Here is a 12,789-nt window from a genome sequence, read left to right as displayed (position 1 = left end):
TCTTAGCAAGCCTACTTGGAGTTAAATACCATCGTTAAATGACTTTGAATTCATGATAGGCCCATTCATGTAGGATACAGGTGCTTCCCTTTTGATGCTAGCCATTCCTATATTGCATGATAGTGAATTCTGTATTTATACACTGCGCATACCATAAAATAGCAATGTGGTAAGGTAAAGGTAAAGGGACCCCTGACCATAAGGTCCAGTCGCAGACGACTCTGGGGTTGCGGCGCTCATCTCACTCTATAGGCCGAGGGAGCCGGCGTTTGTCCTCAGACAGCTTCCGGGTCATGTGGCCAGCATGACTAAGCCGCTTCTGGCAAACCAGAGCAGCGCACGGAAATGCCGTTTACCTTCCAGCCAGAGCGGTACCCATTTATCTACTTGCACTTTGATGTGCTTCCGAACTGCTAGGTGGGCAGGAGCAGGGATCAAACAATGGGAGCTCACCCCGTCACGGAGATTCGAACCACCGACCTTCTGATCGACAAGCCCTAGGCTCTGTGTCTCTATGTTAGCAATGTGGTGGACAATGCTAAATATACCATTTAATATACCATTTAAAAAACCATACAGGCAACTGTTCAGGCATGCCAACCAGAATAAAATAATTGATCACATGCCGCAGCACGCACACACCATTTGAATGACAATGCCCATCAACTTGGGGGGGGGGGGTAACATGCCCTCTCAAATATTTTATTGTAGGGGCCAAAGGGACCTCAGCTTCTAGGAGTTGACTCCTATGCAACCATTTAAGTGACTCTAAAAGCAAGCAGCTGCAGACGCCTGTTGTCATAGCTGTGAGTCCTGCAGTGCAGGGGGTAGGAATGTCTGACTCTTTGGTTCCCTTCCAAATCTGCCACACCCCTCAGAGATAGGTTGACTCCAAAGGAAGCCCTATTGGATGCAATGGGACTTTCAGCTCAGTATACGCTCAGTCTGTTTTGAGAATTTGTTTTGAGATGGAGCAATACTAATCATTGTAGCAATTCCTGTGTTACAGAATCCTCTGCTGCAAAAAAGTTTTGGTGGCCACTGTCTTAAACAGCTCCAAAGGTGGGGTTATTTAAATTCCTGGAGGATAGTACCACCATTTATAAGGGCCCTCAGTTTTTCAGTAGCAGATGATGATGATGATGATGATACCTTGATTGTCAATGTACAACCTGTGTACAATGAAATTAACTGAGCCTCCCTCCCCTGCCCACACTCAGTCTCATTGCACTCTGTGTGCTTGTCACACAACACACCACCCCCAAAGTCAGTTGCGCTATATAATTTCCGTTCAGCAGCCTAACAGCCCACGGATAGAAACTGTTTTTTAGCCTGTTGGTATGACTGATTATGGCTGAAGACATGCAGTATGTCTTGTGTTTAGGATGCTGAACTTGATGGATGTAGGGCTTTTGGTTTTAACTGGAAAAGCCTCAAAACCAGTTTAGCACTTGGAGTGGTGTCCAGCTACACTTCCTTCTGCGTTCTCCTGCTTCTCCAGTGCTTTAGCAGAGTTTGTTCAAACTTCTTACTTCTTACTTCTTCTTGCGCAACGGTGTGTGTACCTTTCGTGCCAGCAATTAAACTCCCACAACGTCTGGGTTGTTTCAAAGCAAGTACGCTTTATTACAAGCATATAAATTATAGAGCTTTGCCCGGAGATTGAGAAGACATCTCCGGTCTCTCCGGTTCCTCCAAAAGTGAAAGAAGAACAGAAAATAAACAGTGCGTCACATAAATCACAAAGACATCGCATACAACAGATAACCCGGATGTAGTGACATCATCCCTGTGGGAGGAGTGAACTGTTGAGCTTCTTTAACCCTCAAAGCTCCAAACATCACAATGGATTTCATATTTTCTTTTTCTTTTTTAATGGTCCTATGTTGGCAATATATGAAAATAAATTCAATTTTAAGCTTTAAAAAAGAACAGGAAGGCTATAACTCAAAGTGCAACAGGAGAGAGTCTTTCTCTCTCAGCTGCCATGTTGTTCTTCGTGGATCAAATTTCCTCTCTGTGAACTTCAATTCCCAGCAGACTTTGCAAACAATCAGCAGCTGGCCTCATTTACCTGAGCATGTGCACAGCTGGGGGAGAATAAGTCTGGGATGCAAGAGGTGAGTCATAAATTCAGCACCACCTATCTAGAGCTCAAGAGAAAACATCGTGGGATCCTGTAGAACAAGCTTAACATAGAGTTCCCATTTCTGCTCTGCTTCCTGGGCACTGACATCCTAGCTTTTAATCTCCTACCCCCAGAGTGAGTTCTGCATTAAGGGTTGGAAAGTAGACACATTTTCCTTTCTACTTTCCTGGGTAAGTTAAAGGGGTTCTTTCATTTCTTCAGAGGAGAATGGAAGCTGAATCTGGGAGGTATCTAGTGGTGGGAGTGGAATTTGGTGAGGAAAGTGTTGTTGCAACAGGTAACAGACTTCAGTTTATACACTATATTGAGAAGAAAAAGCCACAAAGCTGTGCCCTAAATTGTGGTAGATCTTAATTACTGCTGGTTGCTTACAAACTGTATAGAAAAAAATACATGCAGACGTAGATGGGGTTCATGGTGTGTTCATAGGGTTCATGGGACACGGGTGGCGCTGTGGTCTAAACCACTGAGCCTCTTGGGCTTGCTGATCGGAAGGTCGGCGGTTCGAATCCCCCACAACGGGATGAGTTCCTGTTGCTCTATCCCAGGTCCTGCCAACTTAGTAGTTTGAAAGCATGCCAGTGCAAGTAGATAAATAGGTACGGCTGTGGCGGGAAGGTAGACAGTGTTTCGAGAGCCAGTGTGGTGTAGTGGTTAAGAGCGGTAGACTCGTAATCTGGGGAACCGGGTTCGCGTCTCCACTCCTCCACATGCAGCTGCTGGGTGACCTTGGGCTAGTCACACTTCTCTGCAGTCTCTCAGCCCCACTTACCTCACAGAGTGTTTGTTGTGGGGGAGGAAGGGAAAGGAGAATGTTAGCCGCTTTGAGACTCCTTCGGGTAGTGAAAAGCGGGATATCAAATCCAAACTCTTCTTCTTCTTCTTCCTTGCACTTTGGTTTCCGTCACGGTGTTCCATTGTGGTTTAGTCCTGCTGGCCACATGACCCGGAAAGCTGTCTGCGGACAAACACAGTCTCCCTCGGCCTGAAAGCGAGATGAGCGCCACAACCCCATAGTTGCCTTTGACTGGACTTAACCATCCTGGGGTCCTTTACCTCCCCCCTCCCAATGGTTTAGCATTTAGAGGAAGCCTGTAACATGAGGCCCTTTCTCATAGCACTCTAGGTGTGGGAATCTCCCTAATATCTTGGCTGTCTCCGTTACATATCCCACGTTCTCTTGCAGAGTTGAGAGACCTGTATCTGCGACCCTTGGGGGACCAATTCCACGTGGAACCTGACTGGATGACATACACTCCGCCCAGGTGAAATATTCAAGAACTAAAAGCCAATGGCTCATCTAGTCCAGCATCATTGATAGACTTATCCATAAATATGCCCAAGCATATTTTCAAGCTAGCCACGTTGGTGGCCATTTAGTTCCCATTCGCTAGTGTGCCACCAGATTGGGGGGGGGGGCAGGGGTTGAACTCCCTGCCCCTCTTGGGCTTGAGAAAGGGATGTGCAGGCCACAATAGACTAAATAAGATTGCCTCTTCCATATGATGTACAGTGGTACCTCGGGTTACATACGCTTCAGGTTACATACGTTTCAGGTTACAGACTCTGCTAACCCAGAAATAACACTTCAGGTTAAGAACTTTGCTTTAGGATAAGAACAGAAATCGTGCTCTGGCAGCGCAGCAGCAGTGGGAGGCCCCATTAGCTAAAGAGAGAGTCAGTGTGGTGTAGTGGTTAAGCGTGGTAGTCTCGTAATCTGGGGAACCGGGTTCGCATCTCCGCTTCTCCACATGCAGCTGCTGGGTGACCTTGGGCTAGTCACACTTCTCTGAAGTCTCTCAGCCCCACTCACCTCACAGAGTGTTTGTTGTGGGGGAAGAAGGGAAAGGAGATTGTTAGCCGCTTTGAGACTCCTTTGGGTAGTGATAAAGCGGGGTATCAAATCCAAATTCCTCCTCCTCCTCCTCCTCCTCCTCCTCCTCCTCCTCCTCCTCCTCCTCCTTCTAAAGGGCAGGACACTAGGACCATGTTTTTTGGTATTCACACATGTGTAACAATGTAAATTTACATAAAAATTAACAACCAGAATTTAAACTATGTTCTTAATAAGTTACTAAACATTTTACTATTTTTTTATTATTTTTATAGATATTTTTGACAATTTTATTAAACGTTAAAGTATTGTCACAGGTGGGACAAAAAAGGACATGGAGCTTGAGATAAGTTTGATTTATGGAAAAACTCTGTGAGTTGGGAGGTGAATCAATGATAAACTCAGCATATCTGTTTAAATCAATGTTTATTGGTTACAACTATGCAATCAGAAATTAAGTTTAAGAAATTTAACAATACAAAATTAAGGTGGAAATGCTGTCACGGGTGGGACAATCATAAGAAAAATTTTAACTTCAACACTTCTGTGAAGACTACATGGGTGGACTTTTGGAAAAAAGGTCCATAAACTAAACTTCTTTAGCTTTAAAAAAATGGTTAGACTGCACGTTTGGAATCTTCCTCACCAAAGTCCAGCACTCATCTAGCTTTCTTATCAGGCTCATTTTTCATGGAATGGCCCTAAAGTGGGACTGGCTGATTAGATTATCTGTCTGGGAACTGTAGAAATGGCTGTAGCACTAGAAGCTGCAGAACTGTGAGTTGAACCCCATAAAAACGGGCCTTTTCCTCTTTGAAAAAAACGCTGCACCACTTTGAGCTGATCCTCAAAAAAACAGGGCTTTCCCCCTTTCCTCCTCTAAAAACTAGGTGCGTCTTATGGAGCGAAAAATACGGTAATTCTCAAGCCATTAATATTCCCTTCACTCTCTTAAGCTCCTGCTTTAGGGGAAAGGAAAGATATGCTGGACAAGGTGTCTCTCAGCAGCATATTCCAACAGACATAGGGGAAATAAATAACTCACACTCTGGGAGATACCCAATTTTAATGAATGAAATGAAACATTTAGTCGAGAGCCAATGGAAACATTCCTTCTCCTTTGGGGTCCCATCAAGTCTTTCCCCGCTTTATTTCAGCAGATGATATGCAGGTAACTGAGAATGAAGGAGAACATTGTGCGATGTTGTCAACAGGGCCTGAACCTTTATCAACAGAGATGAACCTTCATCAACAACAAAGAGTCCAAACAGGAGAAGCCACCCATATATGCAAGTGGTGTGGGAAAAGCTGCAGAAGCAGCTCGGCCCTTATTGAGCATGAAAGATGTCACACGGGAGAGAAGCCCTATAAATGTGATGTGTGTGAAAGAAGCTTCAGTCGTAAGTTCAACCTTGCCACGCACCGAGCAACCCACACCAAAGAGAAGCCCTATAAATGTGAGGTGTGTGAAAAAAGCTTCATATCCAAGTCAAAACTTGCTATGCACCAAGTAACCCACGCTAAAGAGAAGCCTTACAAATGCTCAGAATGTGGGCAGGGCTTCGGTTACAAGAGCAGCTGGAGAACCCACCAGAGAACCCACACAGAGAAGAAGCGATACGAATGCTCCGAATGTGGCAAGACGTACACTACACAAGGCTACCTTAAGGTTCATCAAAGAACCCACACAAAAGAAGAGCCATATAAATGCTCAGAATGTGAACAGAGCTTCAAATTTAACACACAGCTTTTCAGACACCAGATAACCCACAAAGGAGATAAACCATACAAGTGCTCAGAGTGTGGTAAGGGTTTTTATTGTCAATATTACCTTAATAGACACACAACAGTCCACACCAAAGAGAAGCCTCATCAATGCTCAAAATGTGAGCAGGGCTTCCAGTTCCGCACGCAGCTCATCACACATCAGAGAACCCATGAAGTGGAGAAAACATACAAATGCTCAAAGTGCCACAAGGATTTTACTTCTCCATTTGAATTCATTAAACATAACAAGATGCACATTGAAGAAGGACCTCCTCATAGAGGAGGGGAGCCAGATTTTGGCCTGAGCCATGCTTCAGAACCAAGTCTTGTTGAACATAATGAAACCCAGCCAGAAAAGAAACATTTTGTATGTTCCAAGTGTCACAGCACATTTGGGTGCAGCGGAAGCCTTGGGTTACATCAACTGAAGCATAAACAGGAGACATCGTAGAGCTCCTCAGGCTGCAGCAAGACTCCTTTTTAAATATCCAGTTAATCAGCACAAGAGAATTCCCACCAAATAGCCCACAAGTGTGGGGGAAAGATTTTATGATAGTGCACTCATTTCACGTCAGTTTATTCGGCACAAGACAGCAATAGAGAGGCAGAGAGATGTTTCAAATACTTGTTTCTCTCTTCTTCTACTTCAGTTTATTACTCCAATCACTGGTACTTCTTTTTAAATGCATGTTTTATTTGGCACCTGCTTCTATAAGTATTTTAATGTGTTTGCTGTATTCACAAATAAATTTTGTAGGTTTTTACCCCTTTTGCTTCTCTTTTTATTACCCTTGCCCGCTGTGAAGGTTGCAGTTTTAAATCTACTGCTGTAATTATGAAATAGTTTTTTAATAAACAGCTTTCCTCATTGCACATGGTTGTGGAACCTCTGGCTTATAGGACAATCTGTCTTCCCCAAGCCATTCCTTCTTATTTTCTTTTTTTTAATGTTCATATGTGGACAATATATAAAATTTAAAAATAACAGGAAGGCTATAAAACAAAGTGCAAGAGGGGGAAAGAGGGGATCTTTGACTCTCTGCTGCCTGGTTGCTGGTCTTGGGTCAGTTTTCCTCCCTGTGAACTTCATTTCCCAGCAGCCTTTGCAACACTTTCAGAAATTACGAGCAGCTGGCCCTTTTTACCTGAGCATGTGCACAGCTGGGGGAGAATAAGTCTGGGATGCAGGAGGTGAGTCATAAATTCAGCACCACCTATCTAGAGCTCAAGAGAAAATGTCATGGGATCCTGTAGGACATGCTTAATGGAGATTTCCAATTTCTGCTCTGCTTCCTGGGAGCTGGCATCCTAGTTTTTAATATTCCACACCTGCAGTGGGTGCTGTTTTGGGGCTGAATTGTAGACCTACTTTCCTTCCTACTTTCCTGGGTGTGTTAAAGGAATTCTTTCATTTCTCCAGAGGAAAAGAGAAGCTGAACGTGTGAGTTGCCTGATGGTGGGGATGCATTTCGGTGAGGAAAGTGCTGTTGAAACAGGCAACAGACTTTAGTTCATATGCACTATACTGAAAAGAAAAAGCCACAAAGGGGGTTACTGTGTGTGGGAATGTGAGATAAGTAGGGAGGAGGGGTTTTCCGGTTTAGTTTCGGTTTCCTTTCTTGCTTGATCATTTTCAGAAAAGGAGCTTTGACATTCAATGTTTCCTTCACTAGATGTGCCCTTGAAGCAGGAATAGCCCTTATTTTTTATAGGCAGCACTTTGGGGGAGCTGGAGCTCCAAGTCCCTGCCAGGAAGGAGGGCCATCCTTAGGAGTAGGTGTACTCTACTTGTGTAAAAAAATGACCACATTCATGCCATCCTGTAAACAGTCCTGGCTTCCTCCAAAGAATACTGGGAGCTGTACCTTGATAAAAAGTACAGGAGACTTCCCCAATTCCCTTCACAAAACTGCTGTTCCCAGCGTGCTTTAACAATGAATCCCGCATCCCGAAGAACTCTGTGCATTGTAGCTGTGTGAGGAGAATAGCAGGAGTCTCTTCACAACCCTCAGGGCTTTTACTAAACTACAGCTCCCCAAGTTCTTTGGGCAGAACCAGGACTGTTTAAAGTGGAATTGTACTGTTTTAAGATGGATGGTGGGAATGTGGCCAAACAGGAACCATTCTTTACAAGCTAACATGAGCCAGGACTCGCCCACACTTCTTCTCCTATGTCTTCTACTTGTCTCATGCGTTATACGCTTGCGTCTGAGGAGTTTTTTGTTTCACTTATCTTGGGGAAACACATTATTTACCGCTGAATCAGAATGAATGGGGTTTGTTGCGATTCAGTGACATAGGAAGGGTGGGGCGTAGGGGGCTCTGCCCCGTGTTCCAGGGGAGGGGGGGTGACACTCCCCGGCCCCTCCCCCACCGCCTGGCACCCCATCCGTGCTTCTTTACGGACGGGGCAGCCCCACGACCCGCCGCTCGCTCCCCGCCTTGCAGCAGCCCCATCAGATCCACTATGCATACCCATTACTGTCGTACCTTGGGTTACGTACGCCCGTAACCTGAAAATGTAACTGCTGCGCGTGCAATGCGCGCATGTGCACAAGCGTTCTGCACACTTCACGCATGCGCAAACGTGTTTTTTGGGTTGCATACATTTGGGTTACGTACAACGATGCGAAACGAATTGAGTACGTAACCCGAGGTATTTACTTCTGAATCAGAATGAATGGGGTTTGTTGCGATTCACTGTTAAACAGCCAGGTTTTCCCAAATAAAACAGCAGGGTAAATGAAAACTCTTCCACGCTGATGCCTAGAAAAGAAAGGGCAACCAGAAGTGTGTAAGAGCCCTTATTTGGAGCTGAGGTTTGGATGGACTAGAGAAACCCCTTCATCATTTACAGGGACTGCAGGCCTCAACCGGCAGCAATGTGCAGGCAGAGGGTATATTAAACCTTTGGTCCTCTGGATGTTACTGAATTACAACTCCCATCAGCCTCAGCCAGGGATGATGGGTGTTGTAGTCCAGCACCATCCAGAGGTCCCAAAGCTTCCCCCGCACCCAGCATTTATTTCATTCATTCATTTTTATAACTTATATACCACTTAGTGCAACAAAATATTGAAGTGGTTCACACAATGTACAATTATAGCATCACATACGAAAAGGAACTACAGTGGTACCTCTGGTTACGTACTTAATTCGTTCTGGAGGTCCGTTCTTAACCTGAAACTATTCTTAACCTGAAGCACCACTTTAGCTAATGGGATCTCCTGCTGCCGCTGCGCTGCCAGAGCACGATTTCTGTTCTTATCCTAAAGCAAAGTTCTTAACATGAAGCGTTATTTCTGGGTTTGCGGAGTCTGTAACCTGAAGCATCTGTAACCTGAAGCATCTGTAACCTGAAGCATCTGTAACCCGAGGTACCACTGTACAGAGCATCAAAATGCAACTAGAACCCATTAAGTAAAACATTAATCCATTCATAGTGAAATAATGCCTGTGGTCTGTTACAATGCTTCTATTAAAAAAGGCACAGTGTCCATGTTTAAACCCTAAACTGTGGTTAATCTTAAGTGCAGCTTGTTTCTTGCAAACAGTATAGGAAAAATTACAACCATATATAGATGGGGGTTATGCTGTAGCGCATGGAGGAAGCCTGTTTAACATGAGGCCCTTCCTCATAGCTTTCTGGGTGTGGGAATCTTCCTAATATCTTGGGTTTCTCTGCTACATATCCCATATTCTCTTACAGAGTTGGGAAACCTGTACCTGTGAACCATGGGGGACCAATTCCACGAGGATCCTTACTGGGATTTCTATCTGGAGACCGCTCATGAAGTGGTACTCTCCTTACAGGTGAAATAATCAAGAACTAAAGGCCAATGGCTCATCTAGTCCAGTATCCTGTTCTCCCGGTGTCCAAACAGGGGCAAGTAACATCTGGGTACAAGAGCCCTCTCCTCTTCTGTGGTCTCCCAAAATTCGTATTAAGAAAAAATACTACCTCTAATTGTGGAGGCAGGGGATAGCCATCCTGGCTAGTAGTCAATGATAGACTTCTCCTCCATGAATATGTCCAAGCATATTTTCAAGCCATCCACGTTGGTGGCCGTTTAGTTCCCATTCGCTAGTGTGCCACCGGGTTGGGGGGTCAGGGGTTGAGCTCCCTGTCCCTCTTGTGCTTAAGAAGGGGATGTGCAGGCCACAGTAGACTAGATAAGGTGGCATCTTCCATATGATCTGTCTAGTCTTCAGCAAGGGACTCCCCATGTGATGTCTTCAGGGTCTGGAGGTCCTGGAGAGCACTGGGGATGCCAGTCTCAAAATAGCTGCTATGGCGGGTGCAAGCAAGACCCTTTAGGAGGCATTAATATTGTAAACCCTCCATCAGAGGCTCAGGCTGCATAGATGTGTAAATGAACTATCTATCATTAACAGGTGGGTAGCCGTGTTGGTCTGCCATAGTCGAAACAAAATAGGAAACAAAATAGGAAATTCTTTCCAGTAGCACCTTAGAGACCAACTGAGTTTGTTCTTGGTATGAGCTTTCGTGTGCATGCACACTTCTTCAGATACCTGAAGTGGTATCTGAAGAAGTGTGCATGCACACGAAAGCTCATACCAAGATCAAACTCTCTAAGGTGCTACTGGAAAGAATTTCCTATTTTGTTTCCTATTTTGTTTTATCTATCATTAAGATACCACACTCTCAGCTGCCCCTCATTCTGAGGAAACCGAACCCTCTGTAAGTACCTGGAAGCCTGGAATACCACACAATTTGGAGATTGTGTGTGTGTGTGTGTGTGTGTGTGCAATAAATGGGTATACTTTAATTGTGTTGTATGTAAACAAACACACCCCTGATTTCTCACTGGTGGAGTGTGAGTGAAAGATACAGATGATGCCAGGTTGTTTCTCCAGCTTGAACAATAGGTTTCTATTGAAATGATTCCTTCTGTTTCTGGTGATATTGGAGGAGAGGGAGGCTGCTGAAAATTTCTTCAATGCAGGCCAGGCTCCATCTTCAGTTGAGCAGAGGCAGCTGCAGCAGGAAACCCAGGAGGAAGATGAAGATGGGGAGGGCAGGATTTGGGGTAAGTTCAGACTGCCCCTATCCTGCTATATGTGCCAAACCCACCCACCACTTTGCCCTTTCCCCACACCTGACAAAAGGCCCTCCTTTTATTTCTCACCTGGGCTGGCCAACTGTTCTACATTCTTCCATTGGCATGGCCACCTACTGGTCACCACATGAACTGCAGAGCGTGACAATACCTTAAAGTAAAGGTAAAGGGACCCCTGACCGTTAGGTCCAGTCGCAGACGACTCTGGGGTTGCAGTGCTCATCTCGCTTTATTGGCCGAAGGAACCGGCGTACAGCTTCCGGGTCATGTGGCCAGCATGATGAAGCCGCTTCTGGTGAACCAGAGCAGCGCATGGAAACACCGTTTACCTTCCTGCCAGAGTGGTACCTATTCATCTACTTGCAATTTGACGTGCATTCGAACTGCTAGGTTGGCAGGAACAGGAACCGAGCAAAGCCCGTTGTGGGGATTCGAACCGCCGACCTTCTGATCGGCAAGCCCTAGGCTCTGTTTAAAGGCAAGAAAATCAGGAATTGTTCCAATGCATTCACAATAAGTGATTTTGTTTCATAAGAAAATAAATCCCTGTCCCAGGTTATACATGGACTTGTATCCTAATTGTTCCGCCAGAGCATGCAAACCAACAAACGCATCAAATTTCAGCAGTATACAGTTGTTTCATCCCACTAAACTAATCCTCAAGGCGTTAATATTACCTTCACTCTCTTAAACTCCTGTTTTTGGGGAAAGGAAAGATCTGCAGGAGCAGGTGTCTTTCAGCTGCATACAGGTGAAACAAAAAAATAGAATATCGTGGAAAAATCCATTAATGTAAGCAATTGTTTTCATTAGCTACTGGAGTTTAATATATGAGATAGACTCATGACATGCAACGCGAGATATGTCAAGCCTTTGTTTGTTATAATTGTGATGATTATGGAACACAGCTGATGAAAACCCCAAAGTTGAAATAGTTAATTTGAGGTTCTCATCAGCTGTACGCCATAATCATCACAATAAAGGCTTGATATATCTCTCTTTGCATGTAATGAGTCTCATATATTAGTTTCACTTTTTAAGTTGAATTACTGAAAGAAATGAACCTTTCCACGATATTCTAATTTTTCGAGTTTCACCTGTATTCTAACAGACATTGTTGTTGTTGTTCAGTGATGTCCGACTCTTCATGACCCCATGGACCAGAGCACGCCAGGCAGACATAGGGGAAATAAATGTCTCTCACTACGGGAGATAGCCAATTTTAATGAATGAAATGAAACATTTAGTCGAGAGCCAATGGAAGTGTTCCCTCTCCTTTGGGGTCCCATCAAGTCTTTCCCCCTTTATTTCAGCAGATGATATCCAGGTAACTGAGAATGAAGGAGAACGTTGTGCAATGTTGTCAACAGGGCCTGAAGCTTTAACAACAGAGATGAACCTTCATCAACACCAAAGAGTCCACACAGGAGAAGCCCCCCATATATGCAAGTGGTGTGGGAGAAGCTGCAGAAGCAGCTCGACCCTTATTGAGCATGAAAGAAGTCACACGGGAGAGAAGCCCTATAAATGTGAGGTGTGTGAAAAAAGCTTCAGTCGTAAGTTCAGCCTTACCACGCACCAAGTAATCCACACTAAAGAGAAGCCTTATGAGTGCGCAGAATGCAGGCAGAGCTTCGGTTACAAGGGCAGCTTGAGAGTACACCAGAGAACCCACACAGGGGAGAAGCCATACGAATGCTCCGAATGTGGCAATAGGTACACTACTAAAAGGAGCCTGAAGATGCATCAAAGAATCCACACAAAAGAAGAGCCATAAAAATGCTCGCAATGTGAACGGAGCTTCAAATTTAGGATACAGCTTTTCAGACACCAGATAACCCACACATGTGATAAACTATACAAGTGCTCTGACTGTGGTAAGGAGTATAGTAGTGAATCAAACCTTCTTCGACACCAAAAAATCCTCACCAAAGAGAAGCCTCATAAATGCTCAGAAT

At 44.7% G+C, this 12,789-nt stretch overlaps 1 protein-coding gene across 7 annotated transcripts; it reads left to right on the top strand.

Moving 5' to 3' along the window:
* The first annotated feature begins 2,111 nt into the window (after positions 1-2,111).
* LOC117042769 (zinc finger protein 525-like) lies at positions 2,112-10,795 on the top strand. Of its 7 annotated transcripts, XR_004426076.1 has the most exons (4): positions 2,112-2,319; positions 3,336-3,414; positions 9,460-9,563; positions 10,684-10,795. XR_004426076.1 is itself a non-coding variant. In XM_033142413.1 (3 exons), exon 3 carries the CDS (start codon positions 5,149-5,151, stop codon positions 6,199-6,201), a length of 1,053 nt encoding a protein of 350 aa, XP_032998304.1. In that variant the 5' UTR covers positions 2,117-2,263; positions 3,336-3,414; positions 5,141-5,148; the 3' UTR covers positions 6,202-6,483. The 7 variants fall into 7 exon arrangements, 4 of the variants coding, with proteins under 4 accessions (XP_032998304.1, XP_032998303.1, XP_032998302.1 ...); XM_033142413.1 differs by lacking the exons at positions 9,460-9,563; positions 10,684-10,795 and adding an exon at positions 5,141-6,483 and having other exon boundaries at positions 2,117-2,263; XM_033142412.1 differs by lacking the exons at positions 9,460-9,563; positions 10,684-10,795 and adding an exon at positions 5,144-6,483 and having other exon boundaries at positions 2,117-2,319.
* The last annotated feature ends 1,994 nt before the right edge of the window (positions 10,796-12,789 follow it).

The sequence above is a fragment of the Lacerta agilis genome, chromosome 2, assembly GCF_009819535.1.
Source record: "Lacerta agilis isolate rLacAgi1 chromosome 2, rLacAgi1.pri, whole genome shotgun sequence".
NCBI classification, from domain to species: domain Eukaryota; kingdom Metazoa; phylum Chordata; class Lepidosauria; order Squamata; family Lacertidae; genus Lacerta; species Lacerta agilis.
This window is presented reverse-complemented; position numbering and strand designations above follow the sequence as displayed.